The sequence below is a fragment of the Gallinula chloropus genome (assembly GCF_964237585.1).
Source record: "Gallinula chloropus genome assembly, chromosome: 1".
Taxonomy (NCBI): Eukaryota; Metazoa; Chordata; class Aves; order Gruiformes; family Rallidae; genus Gallinula; species Gallinula chloropus.
This window is the reverse complement of record NC_140085.1, coordinates 26,191,273-26,211,768: the sequence shown is the minus strand read 5'-3', so window position 1 is coordinate 26,211,768 and position 20,496 is coordinate 26,191,273. Positions and strand designations below refer to the sequence as shown.

General features: G+C 38.9%; 1 protein-coding gene across 3 annotated transcripts in view; it reads left to right on the top strand.

Annotated features, from left to right (window-relative positions):
• BRAF (B-Raf proto-oncogene, serine/threonine kinase) overlaps positions 1-16,464 on the top strand; it is a gene marked incomplete at both ends in the record, with an annotated part of 69,590 nt that extends 53,126 nt beyond the window's left edge. Inside the window, 12 exons of one of the 3 annotated variants that reach the window (XM_084279216.1) lie at positions 402-561; positions 2,162-2,198; positions 3,669-3,788; positions 6,438-6,574; positions 7,268-7,385; positions 8,057-8,141; positions 9,322-9,498; positions 10,976-11,022; positions 11,528-11,646; positions 12,446-12,577; positions 15,250-15,384; positions 16,291-16,464. In XM_084279216.1, the coding sequence (XP_084135342.1) occupies positions 402-561; positions 2,162-2,198; positions 3,669-3,788; positions 6,438-6,574; positions 7,268-7,385; positions 8,057-8,141; positions 9,322-9,498; positions 10,976-11,022; positions 11,528-11,646; positions 12,446-12,577; positions 15,250-15,384; positions 16,291-16,464 (1,441 nt within the window). The remainder of the gene's footprint in view (positions 1-401; positions 562-2,161; positions 2,199-3,668; positions 3,789-6,437; positions 6,575-7,267; positions 7,386-8,056; positions 8,142-9,321; positions 9,499-10,975; positions 11,023-11,527; positions 11,647-12,445; positions 12,578-15,249; positions 15,385-16,290) is intronic. The other 2 variants (XM_084279218.1, XM_084279217.1) reach the window with 2 other exon arrangements.
• Between the last annotated feature and the right edge of the window lie 4,032 nt (positions 16,465-20,496).

Sequence of the window (20,496 nt, the reverse complement as noted above, 5' to 3'; positions counted from 1 at the left end):
CCCAGTGGGTTGATATTAACAAGAGTGTATTGTGTTAATCTGAAGTGAGGAAACTGCAGAGTAACTTGCTATCTGCAATGCATGTTGGGCTACATGAATTTTTCAGATCAGGATTTATTAGTAGCAGTTTGGTATGCTATGTTAGGGGGTTTTTTGTTTTGTTTTGACTCAGAGCACTTTGCAGCCACGTAATTAGTTAGTTTGTGCAGAAGACAGTTGTTGCAGTTGATTGTAGGAGAGTAGGGATCGCTCATTGTAAATTGTTTTTATGCAGGACTTTAGATCAGGTTTTTTTAAATGTATATATTATCATAGTTGAAAAGGACTTACCACACCCACTATGCAGTATTTGAAGCCATTTGTAGACCTAAATCCTCTTTTTCCTTGACTTTGTTTCTCAGACCACCAATTCTCCCTAGTCCTTCTCCTTCAAAATCCATTCCAATCCCACAGCCCCTCCGACCAGCAGATGAAGACCATCGGAATCAATTTGGGCAACGTGACCGATCCTCTTCAGCTCCCAATGTTCACATCAATACAATCGAGCCAGTCAATATTGATGTAAGTATTAATAATATTTGTATCAGAAACAGTAGATTTGATGTTTCCCTTATGAATATCAGTGCATTAAATTTATCGTGTACACACGAGTGTGGTGATTCTAAGCTAATCCTTGGTGGTCGGTCAGAATCTTCATAGATCCCACCTAAGACACTTGTGCTATTGAGAGCTGTAAGAAGGCAAATAACCCCTCCTCCAAAAGCAGAAACTGCTGACAGCCCTGTCCTTTCATTTTCAAAGAAATACTCTGCCACAAACCACTGCTCTTTCTTTTGGTCTTGAGTCTCAAGGCTCACACTGCTAGCTCTACCGCAGTGCTAAGAATACAAAAGCCAGTAATCACTCTGGCAAACCATTATACATGTTAAGCATTTTTTTATATATGCAAGATGGGGGGTTTTAATATTTGTCATTCAAGTGATATTTCTGGCGTTGAAGAAAATTGAACTATGGCAGTAAACTGAGTTCAGATTAACTGCATGTTCCTTAGGATTTCAGGAGCCCAGTGTGTGTTGTTCTGAGCATTTCTTTGGAGTGCTCAGAGACTTAAATTGTTTTCCACATTTACCAAATTTCTGGGGGCTGAATTGTAAATAATAATAAAGGCTAATCATAATAAGGCTAGCTAAGCCCTCTCAAAATGTTGGTCACAACACCCTCTCTCTAATTTTGCTAACATACATGGCTTGTGTTTTACCCTTAAGTTTACTCACTAGAAATTAGTCATTTGTTGAGTGAGCAGCCTCCAAGTCTGCCTGGACACCAAGGCACCAGATCTGTTTTGCATGTGAGCTGGGGAGAGGCGCAGTGGTAGCTGAGCATTGAGAGTGTGGCTGCGTAGGCATTTGCGTAGGGCACAGGGCAGTGGTGCAGCAGAGGGGCAGGGCCAGTGCCATCAGCCACAGAGCAGGTGTATAAAGGAATAAAATAACTGTGTAACAAAACACAGTCAATGCTGAGAATGGGCATACAGAGGGGAACTGCTGAATTTTTAATTTTTTTCTTCTGTTTAGAAGATCCTTAGGGTAGCTTGCTTTTAGTCTGGAAGTACGAAGGATGCTCTCAGTTCGGTTGACTGCAAGTGAAGGGAACCTTTTGCAGTTAGTCATTTATGAGAAGAACAGAGTGAGCCTGGCTATGCAAATGAGGTGCTCTGTTAGAAGAAAAAAAAAAACCCAAAGGAGAACTCATTTTACTGCTGTAACTTAGTACAGGAAGCTGGTGTCCCAGCTTCTGATATGACCGTTCAAATAATTTGTGCCACAAACACTTAACTAGAATGTTTGGTTGAATATTTCTTCCTTCATTTTGGCCAGCTGTGTGTTTAAATCAATATTTTCATGTCAGCAACTATTTTGGGTGGTATACATTTCACTTTACTACTGAGAAATGCTCTTTTAAAGCAAATACTTTTGAGAAGTTTAATAGTAGTTACAAATAGTTCTTTGGAATTGCTGCTATTAGTAAGCCAGGGTTGGAAACTACTTTTATTTCACAGACAACATAGGAGGTTATGGATTCTTAATTTGATGAATCTCTATTGATTCTGGAATGCAAATGATAATAACAAAATTAAATGCTTCTTTAAATTTATTTATAGGACTTGATTAGAGACCAGGGTTTACGAGGAGAGGGAGGTAAGTAGTGTTTAAACTGGCTACTGTCCTGTATTTAATTGCACAACCACTCTGTCCCGTCCCTGTGTTCTACTTCCTTCTACAAAACACAGGCACAAAGGAAAATATGACTAGAACAAAAAATGAATTTGCATTTGCTTTTCCATGAACTTAATATTTGTCTGACAAAGATTTGAGTCATTTGCCAGTCATTCTGGGAGTGGGGGAGACAGAAGGAGCAGCAGTTTGGAAGTGGTATCTTCTATTTTTTTTAAATATATATATATTATTTTTTTGTTTTGTTTTAAAATTATATTGCACCATCACTTTTTTGCTCACACACACACTCACACTCGTTCACTCACATGGCTGCATGCCCATATGCTATATCTTCCCAAATCTCTCTCAAAAGATTTAAATTTTTTTTATGCCTGTTGTTCCACCCATGGAAACAATGGGGGTTTTCATTGAAAACCATCACCGTGGTAGACAGACCTTCCATACGAATTGCTGCATCCTAAAGCAGCATGAAATACTCCGGTTCTTCTCCCCCTCTACCCCTGCTGAAGATGCTGCTTTGCTGTACTGCATGCCTGTGCTAGTCTTGGAACCAGGTTGTTAGGACCTTATGCTAAAGCCAGGTCTTTTTGTTTCCTTCAGTAACACACAGCCCCAGTTCGCAGCTAAGTCAGAACTAGTGCCAGAAGATAGATTTTTTTTTTCTTCACATATTACACACCGGCCTGTTAAGGCCTGTTAGACACTTCTGCCACTGGCTGCCAAGGTCCTGAGAGGGCTGCTTTTGTGCTGCATTTATTCCTATGAATTGGAAAATAATACAGAAATAATAGAAATAGATAAATTGTTAATTAGGGCAGGCACATGACAGTTTTCCAACTCTAAATCATTAACACAGCCATTTCCTACTAATTATAACTTGCTTCAGCCATACGTAAAGTCTGAATTACCTCAGTGCACTCTGTCCTGATCTCTAAGGTTTTGTGCTGTGGGCTCTCAGTGACTTTGTTTCTCCCATCCAAATCTGGTAGGTGGTAGGATGATACCTACATACTGCATTGTGTTTGATGGAGCTGTTTTTTCTTATGCCAACACTAACTGCTTTTGGAAAAGAAATTTCCTTTAATCCTGCAAGTCTACTAATTTAAAGTTGCTGGTTTTAGCTATTTTTGTATGTGTTGATAGGTCTGGCTCTCCACAGTTTTGCCCATTTTGTCCAGCATTTAAATGTTGTGCTATCATGTTGGTTTTAACTTTTGATCATAGACTGTCTGCTTGGCATCTGAAAACAATTGGCTACTCCCAGTCCTGAAGCAGTGTTATTAGTAATCGAATTTTTTTCCCCCCCTTCAAAGTACAGAAGCAATCTATGAATAGGAGTCAAAGCATCCTAGTTATTTCCCATGACTTCTTTCATTTCTTCTATGTGTCTGTCTTTCTGTCTCTGCCTGCCCGTCTCTTTCTCTCTAACAGCCCCTTTGAACCAGCTGATGCGCTGTCTTCGGAAATACCAATCCCGGACTCCCAGTCCCCTCCTTCATTCTGTCCCCAGTGAAATAGTGTTTGATTTTGAGCCTGGCCCAGTGTTCAGAGGTAGTTGGGCTCTTCTTTCTTGTTTTCACCCAAACAAAATAAGTAAAACCACAGATGCTGTTTGTGCCTCACCCTCACACCGTGTGTATGTAAGTGTGTGAGTTTATCAAGACACCTCTGTTTTTTGCTTGGCCTGGCTGGAATGCTTTGAATGTGCTTTTCACACATACTCACTTTCACCTTTACACGCTTCAAAATGACTAAATAAAGCCTGACTTAAATTTTCAAAAGCAAGGAATTTCATAGTTGAGGTTTTTATGTAGACTTTAACATACTTTTTCAAAATGTCTTTGGATTGCATTGCAGTGATTTTTTTTTTTTTTTAAAGACAAAGTGATGTCCTTAACTCAGAATTTCCTTGACTGTTCAGTTTAAGTCAGTTCAGTGCCTTAACAGTTTCATATATTTAATATTCTTTGTTTTGAAAAGTAATCTAGGTGGTCAAATGTGAATTACAAACATTTCCATTGATATCTTATTAGGTCTTGAGCTTTTCAAGTAAAGTATCATGTCAGCTTTCAGCATATACTTAATTGTGAGAATACCACAGTGGGACCCCAGATGGTTTAGACCATTTAGTTAGTGAATTTCCAGTGAGTGTTTGTTCGTGTCCTGCACCATGGAAAGTAAGACTCTTCCATTTTCATGTCATTGGCTCCAGGGGTCATTCAGGCCTAAAGCTGTCAAGGGATCTGTTGTATTGCACAGAATCCCAAAAAAACTCCATGGGATTTCATACGCTGTAGAAACCAACTATTAAGTAGTAGCATGAAGCGTAAATACTTGTGTCTAAACATATACATGCAGAAGGGGGTAGATAAGTGCATGTGGTATGATTTTCAAATGCTACCATCTTGGCTGTTTCAAAGACTTTTGTTTCAGAATGTATCAAGAGCAGTGCACCTTTATGAAATTGTAAAGTTCTTCCAGAAGTTTTTGTAAGAAGACAGGTTTTCCCAACAAGCAAACTGAACACAGCATGGAATACATTACATACAGCTTCAGAGTCCAAGCTAATGACTTAAGTCCAACATTATCTGAAGTATTCTACTCTAATAACTTGGAAAACAAGACATCTGGTATTATTACAATCAGATTACTATAAAGTTCTACCATGTGCTGTAATTGTTTTTAGGCAAGGGTGAATAGTGTGCTAGTGTTTCTATATAGTGGTATTAAAATTTAAGTAGGAGGCTTTAGTTACCGCTACAGAAAACACATTCTGTAGAGTTTTGCTATTATAAAGAAAGTCTGTAACCCAGTAAACTTTTGGAAAATCACTCATGTTCTAGGAACATCATACATTTAATTCCACATATATGTGATTCCAGGCAAATAGTATAATAAATATCTAACAGTTTAGTGACTGTAACATGAACAAAAGCCCATCCTTAAGGTCACTGGCTTTCAGTTGCTTGTAAACTTAAATAGGATGCCTGATATGCATCATTATTGTTGCTTTAGTGTGGGGGACAAAGTTTATAGATGCTGCGTCCCATTTCAGGTGTGTTGATATGTTGTTATTATGTGCTTCCACTTGTAAGTGTATGGATTTCAGCTCAGCGAGGACAGGCAGTAATGGATATATACAGTCTGATAAATCAGCATGCAGTGAGTGAATGAACTGAAACTACAGTTCTAAAAGTCGCAGAATCAGGTTTTTAACTCGAAGTTGTTGTTAGGAGACACATTTTTGGTAAGAAGGGGGTTTCTGAAGGAATATGAGGAGGAGTAGTATTGCCTTCTACCACTTCTCAAAGCCCTGTTGTGAGAGGAAGCGTTGGAATGTTAGAGATCTTACACAGTGACATACACTGTTTAGCAGAGCAGCATGAATTTAATTAACAGCTGACCCTGTTTTATGTCCTTTGCTTTGGGAGGGTCAGCATAACCTTGTTATGAATAATTATGGTTTATTTTTAAAAGCAGTGACTAGTTGAAGTGCTCTATTTGTAAAGAGCCATTGGGGCTCTGAAACACAGCTCTGTGTCATTTTCCTGCATAGATTTGTTTAGGTACACATAGGCTACAGATACACTGTTCCTTTTGTATTTAATAGAATAATCTTCAAATAACTAATTAAAATACGTGTTATTTTTTAATCCTTTCTACAGGCTAATACATACTTTTAAATAAGTGCTCTCTGCTAACACATAGCTTTAAAACAGCCAAATGGTTTTCAGGTGGCACTTGGAGACTCAACTAGAAAGTGTTTCAATTGTTTGCATTAAGTTTATTTCAATTCCAAAGTATAGTATTTCAGCTATTTATTGGGTCCCTAAAAGATTAGCTACAAGAAATCTGAGGTAGCTCCTGCTAACTAAATTGCTACTACTTTTCTTCTCAAAGAAACTGGTGGAATTAAAAAATACTTTTTTTTTCTTTAAAGAGACATTGTCCTGATAATTCATGAGCAAGAAACTGGGGACTCTCTGGATTCAGGGATGTTTGCTTGTCTCTTCCTGAAATCTAAGACTTGAGCACTAATCTAATATTAGGATGATATTCCTAGTATATGTTTGTTCCCTCTTAACATTTACATTGATGTTTGGAGATACTGCATCTTAAACACAATTCTTTCACCTAATATCAACACATTCTTATAAGCTGCCTTCGTGTAGATAAAATTATCCTGTTTCTGAAATTTAGGTTCAACTGCAGGTTTGTCTGCAACACCTCCTGCCTCTTTGCCTGGGTCACTCACCAATGTGAAAGCGATACAGAAATCACCAGGACCCCAACGGGAAAGGAAATCATCCTCATCCTCAGAAGACAGAAATAGAATGGTATGGGAAAGATGAGTTATTTTCACTCATAGTGTGGTATATTCATAGCATAGAAATACTATACAGCCATGTTCCACTCGCTTTTCTTTCATCAGAGCCTTTCAAATTGTTTCCAAGATGAGTATGGTACTGATGAAGGACCAAAAAATAATGGAATATTGAGATTATGAGACTGATACATAAATCATTTCAATAATTGACTATACTCACCTTTACTCCCTTGCACCCAAGTATCTTGGTGTGCTTTCTATTCTAATGCCAGTTTCCCTTCAAACAGCTTAGCTTTTCCAACTATGATTTGTGAAATTTGAGAATCACAAGAGAATTTTCAGGTGTAACAATACATAAAAATGTCTGTATTTTCTTTAAATTCACAGTTTAGTGTAATGATTAAGACTTGAAAAACAAATGAGACTTTCTTTTTTATAGGGGTTTCTTAATGTTTGGTGGTTTTAACAATGCCAAAAACCTCTTTCAAATATTTTGTGCCAGGAAAAAATTTAGTATAGCTGTATGCTGAGGTTTTTGTTTATGGCTGGCTTGAAAAGTCAAACACAGTATCTGAAAAAGAAAGTTCTTTGAGGACTTTAATGATAGGACATGCTGATTCTGAATCTTTAACAAAGGAGCTGTTTTCACAGATGTTGATGCACTCACTTTCTTCTTTTTTATTGTTTTTGCACATATATAAAGAAAACTCTTGGTCGACGGGATTCAAGTGATGATTGGGAGATACCAGATGGACAGATCACAGTTGGACAAAGGATAGGATCTGGATCATTTGGAACAGTCTACAAAGGAAAGTGGCATGGTATGTGGCCATCATGGCAAACAGCTATTCTTAGCCAAGTAGCATTGCCTGCTGGGAGCCACCCAACTGGGAAACAGCTTCGCAAAAAAAAGTGCCTGGGGATTCCAGCGGACGCCAAGTTGAACATAAGCCAGCAGAGCACCCATCCTGGGCTGCATTAGGGCAAAGCATTGCCAGCAGGTTAAGGGATGGGATCCTTACCCCCAGGACTTGTGAGGCCACAGCTGAGTCCAGTTCAGGGCTCATCAATACAAGAGAGACATGGACATATTGGGGAGAGTCCATTGAAAGGGCCATAAAGATGACTTTTAAATTAATTAGTAGTGTGCTAAATAGGTAATGTTAGATCTTTTATAACTGTTGTAAACTCAATGTGTTCTTCTGTGTTAGGGTGAAGAGAAAATGCAGTTACTAGAAAGGCTGAAGTATTCATCTTGATGAATATCAAATTTCAAATATGTATTTGGAAAGACTTGGCTAGGATTTCTTGGAGTACAGTAAAAATAGTGGATTTATGTTTTACAGAATATTTACTTCTTTTAATATTGTAGTGGTTTATTTCAAGAAAGCCAGAAAATAACTTATCTTGATATTTCTAATGTTCTGTTTAGCATTTTCTCAATAGAGGAATATGTATCAGTGACACTTATTTAAAAATTTCTATTTTAAAGGCGATGTAGCAGTGAAAATGTTGAATGTTACAGCACCCACACCTCAACAGTTACAGGCTTTCAAAAATGAAGTAGGAGTGCTCAGGTAAGAATATTTTTAACAGCATAAAGTAATATGCACAGATTTATACTTCATTAATTATTGAATTTTTAGATTTCCATTAGAACACATTGATCTTATTCCTTCACGATACTTTGGACTGAAAACATAACTGGTCATTTAAAAATACTTCTTTGTATCCACTGCTGGTTTTTCCTTCCCCTGTATGTGTTTGTCTGTACATCTGTGTTGTGAACATATGTATGTTCAAACACTCGAGACAGTACTGGGTTTTTCTGTTATACTGCCTTCAGGGCACAGTCAAGCCTTAGTGTGAACTGTAGGTCTTTCTTTCTCTCATCCACATGTTGAGATTAGAGAGCATGACTAATTGTTGGGTTGTGAGTTACAGCACTGCCCATAATATCCATTGTTTAGTAGTTTCTGTTCAGTAACAACGACTTATCTTTGAGATTCTTCTTTAAATGTAGTTCTCAAAGTCACTTCTCTGTTTCCTTTTCTTGTGTCTACTGTTTCTACTTGCTCAGAGGAAGTATTTGTCTTGGGTTCAGCTCTTCAAAGAGGATCTGTTAACATGATAAAATAGAATGTTTACTGGGAAAGACCATTAGGATTACACTCAAGATTTTACTTGGATACTGTTTTAAGAATTCTTGCCTCTGGAAAACTGATGTGTTGAGCTCTGGGCATCTGTGAGGAGCATCCTCAGTATGCTATACGGTGAAAAGGGGATGACAGTTAGCCTTTTTCCCCAGGAAATGGTAGTTCTGAAAACTCTAAGCCCATAGTTGTGCGATGTTTTCTGGGCTATGCTGCGTTGGATATCTCTGCATATTTTGATTTCATTAACTTAATGAGTTAGGTTTCATGAAATAGGTTTAATTTAATCTGGTCAAAGCTCTGTGGTGAAATCCAGTCTCTCCAAGTTTTTGTACCTGTTTCTATACTTTCTTATATGGATCCATAGAGAGTACAGAATTCTTGTCCAATACTACACTAAGAACCAAAGCCTTGTCAAGGAAGTGTGTTGCTGGTTTCTGAAGGAAAGGGTTGTCCTTCCTAGAAGGTATTGATCCAAAGTAAAAGAGGTTGACCCAACAACTTCTGTTTGGAAATACGTACATAGACTGAGAGATCTGCCTGGGTTTTCCCTGATTTCCTGATCCAGCTATTTTCCACCTGATGGTTTTTTTTTTCCCAACAGGAAAACGCGACATGTGAATATCCTGCTTTTTATGGGTTATTCAACAAAACCCCAGTTGGCTATTGTTACGCAATGGTGTGAGGGGTCAAGCCTATATCACCATCTACACATCATTGAGACCAAATTTGAAATGATCAAACTAATTGATATTGCACGACAGACTGCACAAGGCATGGAGTAAGTATCTCATTACTTGTTTGCAAACGAGCATTGAGGCAATGTTTACTTATCCCCTTCACACTCTGACTGTCTTTGGCAAATAAGGCCAGCTATCTGCTCACTTTGCCAAACACAGGGTCTTGCCTTGATGATCAAAGCATTTGGTGAAGTGTTTATTATTTTGATTAGTAAAGCAGACTTTGTGTTCTTTTTTTTTTTTTGTAACATAGGGAAATATAAATCATCACAGAAATACAATCTTGGAATAAAGATAATTATAGTATGGTTAAACTTCCAATCCTGTGAGCAAAGATTTCTGTTCCAGGCTTTATGATCTTTACAGTGCAGATTGTCCTATGATAGGAGGTAAAACAGTTTAAAAAGAAACACCCTCTGAACGAAAGGACAGAATCCTGTAAGATAACACAGAAGACAGGCAGCCCTGTTAACAAAAAGAATTGATTTTGTTTCCCTCCTTTCTTGTAAGTATAGTAGCTCTCTTAATAGATTTCAGCATTTGAAGAAAACATACCTATTTGGTTCAAAGGACTGTAAGTAATCCCTGCTCCCATAGAGGGCAATTGAGCGAGTTAGAATTTACAAAACTGGCCCAATATTGTGTGTCAAAATCAGAACACCGATGTAAGATCAGAGAAATTGCCCTCCAGCTGGAAAACCACTATGATTGCAGTTAATTTTGCCATTTTTCTAAGCATTTTATTACATTTTCAATCAAGAACTGTGGAGGTGTTGCATCAACCAGCCTCAGCATTCTGTTAGCCTGCTCGTCTCCCCAGGCTCCCTCTGTAGGTAGTGGAGATGCTGAAGCTTTTTCATGAGCATGATTCAAAGCAGAGACATAAATCAGGGCTTTTCCAGCAGGTTTGTGCCAGTCTTACTGACTAAACAGAGTCATGGGAGACTAGTTGCCTAATTTAGGCTATATCTGTGCCATGGGGCAAGTACTCTTCTCTGTGTTCCCTGGAATCTCTTTATCCAGTCTGCAATCAGGGGATCTCTTTTCCAGTCCCATACTAAAAAGCAGTCAGTGTACTTCAGTACACACTGGGAGTGGAAGCACATTTAGCTTCCTGCAATTTAGAAACACCTCACCTAAAGCTCTGACTAGCTCACAAGGGGTCTTAACAGTCACTATTAAGGCTGGGAGGTAAAAGCCTTCAGCGCTGAATGGCATGTCAAAAACTGTTGAAGTTCTTTTATTTTTATTCTGAATATTGAGTTAGAACTGAAAAGCAGAAGCTGATGTGTATTTGTTGTTTCATCTTCAGTAGCATCAGGTTTGAGCTGGAAATCTAAGCTTTCTTTTTTTCTTGTGACTGTCGCAGGAGCTGTCACGGGTAATTGAAGTTTTGCCACCTTGATAAATACGTGCAGTTTGAATATCTACAGAATTTGTTTCAGTAATACAGTGAATTTTGAGTTGTGATTAGTGAAATATCATTTAACCCACTTGATCTATGATGTTCCTTTTCAGTTATTTGCATGCCAAGTCAATCATCCACAGAGACCTCAAGAGTAATAGTATCCTTTCCCAGAGATGTGATTGTGGAATGTGACAGCATTCCTGTTATGGTTTTTGTTTGGGCTGTGTTTTTTCCTGTCAGAAATGAATGTATTGATATGAAAAGTTATTTGTATATGACTGTTTGCTGAGTTGAGTTTTTGTTGAGAAAGGGTACTATCACTAGTAGCAAAGTAAGGAATACTTACTATGTCTATTGATGTGGTTTCTAGTAATGTTCAGGTTTTGTTGTGCTATCACAAAGATTTGTGCATCATTTGGTTTCTACATTAAAAGATTATGCCAGTTCACTCATGACGGATTTTCAGTTCTTTGTGTAGTTGATGTTTCAAGAGAGCCATCTGGGCCATGGTCATTAAATTAAGCTTGAAGTACCATAATTTACCATGCTGGCTACTTTATTCTATAAAAAATCTTCAGTGGTGGTTAAACTGTTGTGTATAACGTTCTTGTAGGACAGGACCGGTACCGCTTGTTTCTTTTCCCTTAACATTTCCTCCATAGATATTTTTCTTCATGAAGACCTCACAGTAAAAATAGGTGATTTTGGTCTAGCTACAGTGAAATCACGATGGAGTGGATCCCATCAATTTGAACAGTTGTCTGGATCTATTCTATGGATGGTGAGCAAGGGGGAAGCAGTGCACTTACTTCAACACATTTTACTGCCTTTGGCTAAAGTTTTGAAGACTGTCCCTACAGAGCACAGACATACACAAACTGCCTTAAGCTGGGAAAGATGAGCAGCCATATGGAGTACTAAATTGATGCTTCTCAGTTCTGAGAAGAGCTAGAATGTTTTCTAGTAGTCAGCCAAAAAAACCTTTTGTGTCTTAATTCATCCCTTATTTTGTGGTTTAAACTGAAAAGGAAATGGTGGCTGAGGAGAAGGGGCCTGATCAATCCAGGCTTGAGGAGAAGGTGAGAACGGACATGGCAAACATCCTGCAAAGGAGCAGCAGAACTACCTCAGCCAAAAGAAAGATGCCCTTGAGTTTTAAGGATTCAAGCATGGTTACTTTCAAAAGGTTGTACTGCATGCTTAAGCCTCAGTTACAACCTCCTGTGCAACTCCGCTTTCTCCTGCGGCGGATCAGTAACCTGAGGCACTGTTAGTTGGCATGGTTTTCACTGTTACCATTCTAGTTTCAAAATGGCTTCTCAGCCCAGACAAGAAAATTTTGTTCTGTCATAGAGGAATAAAGGGATCACCAGGCTAAAACGAACCAGTGGACTTTAAGATTCTTGTCAAGAGCCGCTCTATTCTCTATAGGTTCTTTATTAGGACCTTTTAACATCTGAAGGGAAGAGTGGGCCTTACACCTGTTAGACTTTGGGCAGGTCTGTGGGTTTTTTTCCTGGTATCTGAGGTGCAAGCTGACACGGTGAAATAAAAATTAATTCTTTCCTTTTATGATGCAGGCACCAGAAGTTATTAGAATGCAAGACAAAAACCCTTATAGCTTTCAGTCTGATGTGTATGCGTTTGGGATCGTTCTTTATGAACTGATGACTGGACAGTTACCATACTCAAACATCAACAACAGGGACCAGGTAAGGGCGGGGATTGATTTCAGTCTCTGAAACAGAGATCAGGTCAGCCTTGTGAAGTGCATATTCTGATGTTTTGTGTGTTTGCTTCACGTTTCCCACTCTGATGTTATAAGATAACATTTCTACATTGTCTAGATCTGCCTGAGCCACTGAGTGCCAATTTACCTCTCTTGAGGTTGTGGGGTAGGGGTTTTTTTTGTTCTTTTGTACTGCTAAGTATAGATTTTCAGCTTCTGAGCTGGTTGCCAGGATACTTATTAGGTAGAGAGCAGGTCACTTAATAGTAATCTAGTTTAGAATAGTTCTGCAAAGGAGAAACGATCCTTCCTGTGTTCAGTTGTTCCTCCCCCCTACCCCTCCTTGCACAGAGTAATAGTTCAGTGACAGGACTGACACAATGGAACAGCAATCACCTCGCTGAATGCTTTATATTAATTTCAGTCTTGAGAAATGTGTGCACCACCTAATTGAATTTAGGGATATCAGCATTTCTCAAATCCTGCTTGATGGAGTGTATGACTTTTCAGAGTGTGTGAATCCTGTAAGAAGATTACTTAATTGTGAACAAAATTCCTTCAGTCTAATGATATAACTCCACAGGATAGGCACATTTGTGAAGGCATTATCTGATTCATTATTTCTTTGTCTAATCTGAAAATAGTAGCTATGCATCAAGGTTTTTGGTGTAAACTGCTCCGTGTCTGGGTGGTGATATATTTGTTGTATCTGTGTCCGCATCCCTTGTTTTTTCATTGTCAGTACTTGAGAATTGCAACCATAGCAACGTTCATCTGTGCATGCCATTTTATAAGGTTGCTTCCATATTTGTCAGAGCACTTCATCCCAATTAATCAAATATGGAGTGACTTCTATTTTTATTATGATTTTTTTATTTACTTTTTGAAAGAAGGGAGATGTCCAGATTCCTGGCCAGATGGATACAGCCTTGGAAAAGCAGTAGTTGAGCATTGTTCTGGTTTTACTTTTTGAGATTTGAAAGATGAACTGGTGCTGTGGGTGCTCACAACTGAGTGTTGAAACAAATTTTAAGTTGCCAGTGAAGCCAACGCATAAAATGTGCCTTGAATTTTGCCACTCCTGGTCTATTGCCTGAAAAGGCATAAATCTTGCTTAGTCTGTGCTGATGTGTCTACATCAGCTACTATGACATAGCTAAGAATCTTAGTGAGCAAAGCATCATTCTTATCACACCTCAGAATGTTTCTCTCACCTTAACAGATTTTTCTAGACGGACTAGGACTGTTCCTGTAGGGATGTGCTCTTTTCTCTAGTTAAAAGAAAAGTTTAGTCCCTATGTTACTTGCAAAGAGAGTACTGGAAGCACAAATAATAACTAGTTTTGAATAATTTCAACTCAAGTAGCATAATTATTTAAAAAAGAGTAACTTTTAGAGGGTAAGTCTTACTGCAGCAGAGGTGAGGGACAGGGTAGACAAGTTTTTACTATGAAGTGCCGCTCTGGCACAGGGGGATTTCTAAAGAAACCATATGGGAGTTTTATACTCCTCAATGCCAAGACAGATGCGACTGAATCAGAAAGTTGAAAAGGGACCAGAATTGTGTTAGTATAAATAACATGTATAGCTTGCTGGAGATGTGGGGTTTTTCTGTTTCGTTGGGGCCTTAGGGGTTTTTGGTTTTAGGCTGGTTTTTATTTTTTTAGTCCCCATGACATGATACGAAATAGCTACACTTGATTAAATATATATAAGGTGTGATACACCTGCTGGGTCTGTCTGAGTGTTCAGAAAAGCTAGTGATTATCTGCTGCAGCATGAATGCATCTTTGATTAGCTAGTTTGAAAGGGCTTTTTAGCGTCAGCACAACTGTGGTACTCAAACTACATTGTGTTTGACCTTGGCTTGACATGATGATGTTTGATTATTTTTTTAATGTATCCAAGAGAGCATTAACTATATTAATGCTTTGCTTTCCTGCTTGCTATTAGTTTACTTTGGTCTATGCTGAAGTTTTATCCCTAAGTGAAATATAAGCCTTCCACACTAAAGAAATTACTGTAAAAATACAAAGTCTGTCTGTCTCCTCTTCTGCAGAAGAGCAGCAGTTTCTCTTTTTCTTTTGCAGGTTGTTTTTTTTTTGGGGGGGGCGGGGGGGCAGGGGGAAGGTGGTCAGGTGCCAAGAATAAGCTTTTCTGGTACAAAAGTATATGAAGGAATTCTCAAAAGGTAAACGTTTTTAGTACCCTGAAGTTCATGTGTTTTTAAAATACCTCTCATTGTGAAATTGCTGTTTATGTTATAAAACAGAATCTTCATTTTTACAGAATATTTATTTTTAGGCATTCTGTTCCTGCCGCAGAGTTGCTTATTCTTGTTTCTCTAGCAGTTTTTGACACTGAAGAACCATTCCCTAGATGGCTATTGCTAAAAATGGTATAATTTTTTACTAACGTTCAAGATTTGCAGAAATCTTAGGAAGAGGAGGAAAAACCTAACTTTGTCTCTGTACTGAGAAGGTTAGCAAGCATTACTCCACGAAACTCAGAAAGCTCAATGCCAGATAGTGTTTCCTGGGAGCAGAAAACGTGCTACTGGGACTAAAATGATCTAGCAAAACGTTCATCTTTCATTGCTGTTTGAATTATGGACTTATCTTCTTCCCCTTTCACCTTCTTTCCCCTTAAATAAAGATAATTTTTATGGTGGGACGAGGATACCTATCTCCAGATCTCAGCAAAGTACGGAGCAACTGTCCAAAAGCTATGAAGAGACTAATGGCAGAGTGCTTAAAAAAGAAAAGAGATGAGAGACCCCTTTTTCCACAGGTGAGAAATGTTCCTGTTTAGTTCTCAGTAGACTTTACAAGTCAAACATTAAAAGTAAGTATCAGTTGTGAACTCACTGGGCCAGTTCAAATTTGGGTTTGATTAGTGCTGTAATATGAGTTCATAAGGGTACTGCTTCAGTACCAGTACCTGCTTAGTGCTGTGTAACTCACAACGCTCATTTTCAATTCAGAAAGTGGGTATTAAAATTACTTGTGTAGTTCAAAAAGCATTTCTGTGTTGGAGATAGCTTTAACTAACACAGTGAAAGAAATAATTGCAATTAAACACACAAATGAGAACCTTCTTGTGTGTGTTCTCAGAAATCTTTATATTCCATCCCCCCCCCCCCCCCCCGCCCTTGTTCTCCCCCGGGCTTAATAAAGAGAAACTGATATTTTTGTCACAAAACTTTGATATATCGTGCCTGCTGAGCAAGGCTTGGATTCTAAAAACTGGAGGGGGGGACCAAACGATTTTTTCCCTCTCTTGTCTACAACCAAAGCGTTTTCAGAAAACGAGGAGCTCCCCCTGCTGACTCTGTAGTAGATGGTGTTAAGCTAACTGCTGCCAACCCCCTGTTTATTTGCAGCCGTGGTAGATATAGGTACTAGTGCAGAAAGAAGGAGGCAAATAAAAGGCAACTATATTCATTAAGCTTACAGAGGGAAATCAGTGTGCCCTTTTAAAGGGAAAAATGAGACAGTTTCTTCCCAAAAATGTCCTTTTCAGCTTTTTGAGGATATAAATATTGGAGTGCAGTACAGTAATATATTTTTAGGTGTTTCTGTTTAAATTTGTGTATATGTATTTTTCTGTAGTTAACTGATGCTCTGCCTTTGGTTTTAAGAGACCCTTACAAGCTTGGAACAAGGAATTTGATGGTTTATTTTCTACTCGTTTCAGATTCTTGCCTCCATTGAGCTTCTGGCCCGGTCATTGCCAAAAATTCACCGCAGTGCATCTGAGCCCTCATTAAACCGGGCTGGCTTCCAGACAGAGGATTTTAGTCTATATGCTTGTGCTTCTCCAAAAACACCCATCCAAGCAGGGGGATACGGTGGGTTTCCAGTACACTGACCAGAAACGTGAAAGCGTGTGTCTGTGGGCTGGGGTGTTGCTGTGCGCGCAAACAGCGCGTGCGTTCTCAGTTCCTACCAGCCATGTTCTTATGGTTTGCTGAGGGAAATGAAGACTCACTTCCTAAAGGTGGGCATTGAATGTCCCGAGCACAAAGTCTGTGTTGGTAAGGAATGCTCTGGGAACAGCTGGCACAAGAAGAAATACAAGGTCACATAAGAGTAATGGGGAAAAGTCACTTCAAAACAAACAGAAGTCCTGTGAAGGTCATTTGGTGTCATTTTGCTTGCCTGTGTCATTTTTGCCTAGTTTATTGATTGGAATTAGTTAGGAGTCTGTTTGATTTTAGTTTACTGAAACTGGTGGTGTTTTGTTTTGGGGGTTTTGTTAGGTTTTTTTTTTTTTTACTTCAGTTGAGGTCATAATATTTGCATAATAGCCTTTATATTCCTCACTTACTAATGCTGCTCATATGTGGGAAACAATTGGAAAAAGAAACTAGCTTCAGGGCTGAGCACAGTCAGAACTTCTTGCAGTCAGCCAAAGTGAGCAGATACACACTGAATACAAAGAAAGACTTTGGTGAGATGTGACTCTTATTTTAAAAGTTGAAGTTTAAAATAGAGCTGTTTAGATAAGATCTCTTTCTGGAGAGGAGTGGTGTGGTATGGTTTCATTTTGTTACTTTTATTTTTGCCTAAATACAGTGACCTGCTATAGTTTAGACTGTCTCAAATGGTTCTATTACAATGCAGCCTAGAAGAAATTTTGCATCTGCCTTTGCTGAACCTCAAGAATGTCAGTGGTAATGGTGCCTGTATCGTGCAGTTAGCACGGATTTCAATCTTAAAAAATACTTTAAATCTTGAGCATAAACAAATACTTTGAGAAAAACACTGCTAAGATCCATAAAAGAAGAGAGGATTTGAAAAATAAGTTGTTTTCATGGAATCAGTATTATACCATGGATTCTGTTAAGATGAAATGTTTTAATTACTTTCATGTTGTTAAGAATATCACTGAAGATGCTCAGTGATAATAGAAGCTGCTAGTGTGACTAGAAATGAATCAGACTAGACACCTGAGAAAGCTAGACACCTTACCAAATTCCTATCAGCTCATTTTAAGGACTGTTTTTCTCTGGAGTGTTCCCCTGGAACAAGTGAATCAGAGTAGTGGTTCAGGTTGCATCAGTCTTTGATGTCAGATATGAAAACAATGATGTTACTGACTGTGTTCTTGCAGAGTTTGAAATTAGTTGTATGGTTTGCTTTGGTTTAAGCTACCACTGTATTAATTTTCACAGAAAAACAAGCTATTGCTGCTCTTGTTAGGACTTCCAAGGGCCAGGAGTGTTTTTAATGCCTTATGTGATTTGCATACTTATGGAGAAGTTTGCATGTTGCTAGCAATAGGTTTTTGAAATCAGGAATTCAAAAAAGGTTTTGTTTTCTGCTGTCTGGCAACTGAGCCTTTTAAAACAGGAGGCAGAGTTAGAGAGCTCAAAGAGATGTAGGCAACTTCTACATTTTCTGGCTGGATTTTCTGTTTGGCTTCTGCTGTTGGAAAAGTTTGGGAACTCTTCTTTGTTAGTCAAGAAAATTCAGATTGAAATCTATCTCTCTGGAAGTAGTTATGGAGGACAAAAGTTGTTATTGTTTTAGGAAATATGTTTCCCATTTTTCAGGTAGCTTCACCTCATTTTGCCAGTCTTATCAGGACTTAGTGGAGTTTTTTTCCCCTCTTATTTTTATTATTGTTATTATTTTGTTCTAGACAGCAAGGCAGAATGCTTGTTAAGCTTTGGGGTATGGTATTCAATACAGCTTACAATGCCCATCTCAGGAAGAGCAGGAGATCTGGTCTACCAGATCAGTTCAAAAGAGATATTCCTTGGAGAATTATTATTCTCCTTGTTTAGATTGTTCTCTGCTATAGGAGCTGCAGTTACGGGGAGGAGGGAGAAGGAATGCTGCCCTCTTTAGACACATTTGGCCCAATTTCCTAATGTATGGTCAGTGCAGTAAATTCTTCCTGTGTCACCTGTTCTTAACAGGTTGAGCACAGTTTGTGATCCACTTGTTCTTAAACATTTTATGAAGCCTAAAAGGAGGCTGGTTTTTTTTGTGGATCATTCACTTTATCTGACATAAAGGCATTTAGAAGTTCAACTTCTGCAGTTTGTAATTGCTGTTTCAGTGAGATTTAGCCATATGTAGGATGAAGGTGCCTAAATACACCTGTTGATTTGGGTCAGTGTCCTCAGAGATGCAACTCAGCTTATATCTAGAAATAGATACCTCTCTGTCCTCAAAAACAAGTCTGTAGGATCCCAGACTTTTCTGGAGGGGAAGTTTATACTGTGTGAGATTCCTTTTTTTCTTTATTTTCTTGCATCTCAGTATAGAAAGAATATCTGTCTTGGTACCTTCTAGAAGGCCAGGTCCTCAATAAAGGCTGCTGTGTATATTCTTCTGAGGATACTAATTATCCACATTAGTGCATGTTCCAAATTTCTTTTTAGCCAGTGGATTGTATCCCTACTAGAAGGTCAGTGCAAGATCCAGCAGAAGGTTGCCTCTGACATTCTTCTGTGTCTGTGAATGTAATCTCAGCAAGGTGTTGGAATTTGGTGTTTCCCTTGGATTAGTCTCTACTTCAGTGACAAGGCACAGGCCTGGAAGGGAACTATTCTCCTTACAATTCTTCTGAGAAACATGACATCTACCCCAGGATAAGGCTAAGTTAAGAATACAGTTATGGTGTTACGTAATATACTTTGGTAACCACATGAATCCAGGTAACTTCTAAATTTGGGTGAGTAGAGATTGGTAACTGCATCTTAAATCCTTCCAGGAATCAGGGGCAGCAGGTTCGCTCAGAACATGCCCTTATAATACATTATTTGGACAGACCGTGAAAGAACTTGGATCATCTTTTTAGTACAGATCTGTTGAAAGTCTGCATTTAAAACACCTTCCACTTGCTTTGCGTGTGAGGAGCATGAGAAGCCCACAGTGACTAACCTGAAAGGGTTCTGTAAGGAGTGTAGGTTTACAAATGCTGTTCATCCTTTCAAAAGAAATTTCTTTGTTACCAGTCACAGCAAGTATCAGAATTTCTGCTTCACAGCAGCACATCAGATGCCTGGCTCACACGAATAAAAATACCTCTTGGCTTTTTCACATCCCAAATCACTACGCACGTGGTTTCATAGCTTCACAGTAAACTGATCTCATTGGAAGCAGCCATGGCCCAGCTCTTTATCCATGTACCTGCAGATGCTCTCTGATTCCACGGTTCCATTCTGTGTGAGGGGATTCCCACCACCACCAACAGAGCAGCTCTCCAAAAACCAGATAGGAAACTTTTTGCCTTGGGGCCTGATTGTGCCAGTGTCACAACAGTCAGGTCATTGCTTTGCTGCTCAGGTCAGGAGGGAGAGTAGGACTGCAGTAGTCCTGGTTTAGATTAGCAGTAGTCATTACAGAACTGCACCCTAAGACTTGGTAGGGCAGAATCAGAGTAATCCTGTTCCTGCAGGACAGGGCATGTTCTTTAAACTGTCTTCGTTTCGTCTGTCTGTTGCTCCCAGGCAGGACCTTCCTGTCCTGCTAGAAAACAGTGAACTCACAGTTGAGGTTACTTCATTTATCTATATGCATCCAAGTCTGGAAGAGATTGCCTGTGTTCTCCTTCCCTCTGCTACAGATGGGGCTTCTTACAGAAGATAAAAGAACCAGCTACAGATATTTCCCATCTTCAGAATAGAAAGGGTGACGTAAAGCACTTCAGCTGCTCCTCAGAAAATCCTGTCAACACCTATCAGGATCGAGGATTCCTGTGCATTGATATCTGTAGCCATCCACATCCTTCACAGAGGGAAAGCTGTTACTGGTAACAGCATTTTGTACATGTTCAATCAACATAAGCCTATTATTAGATGAACATGTTACCTATTTTGGTCTCTGATTTGAGATCGGATTAGCACCTGCATTTTGAAAGGGGAGATTGAGCATTGGCTTCTCAAGG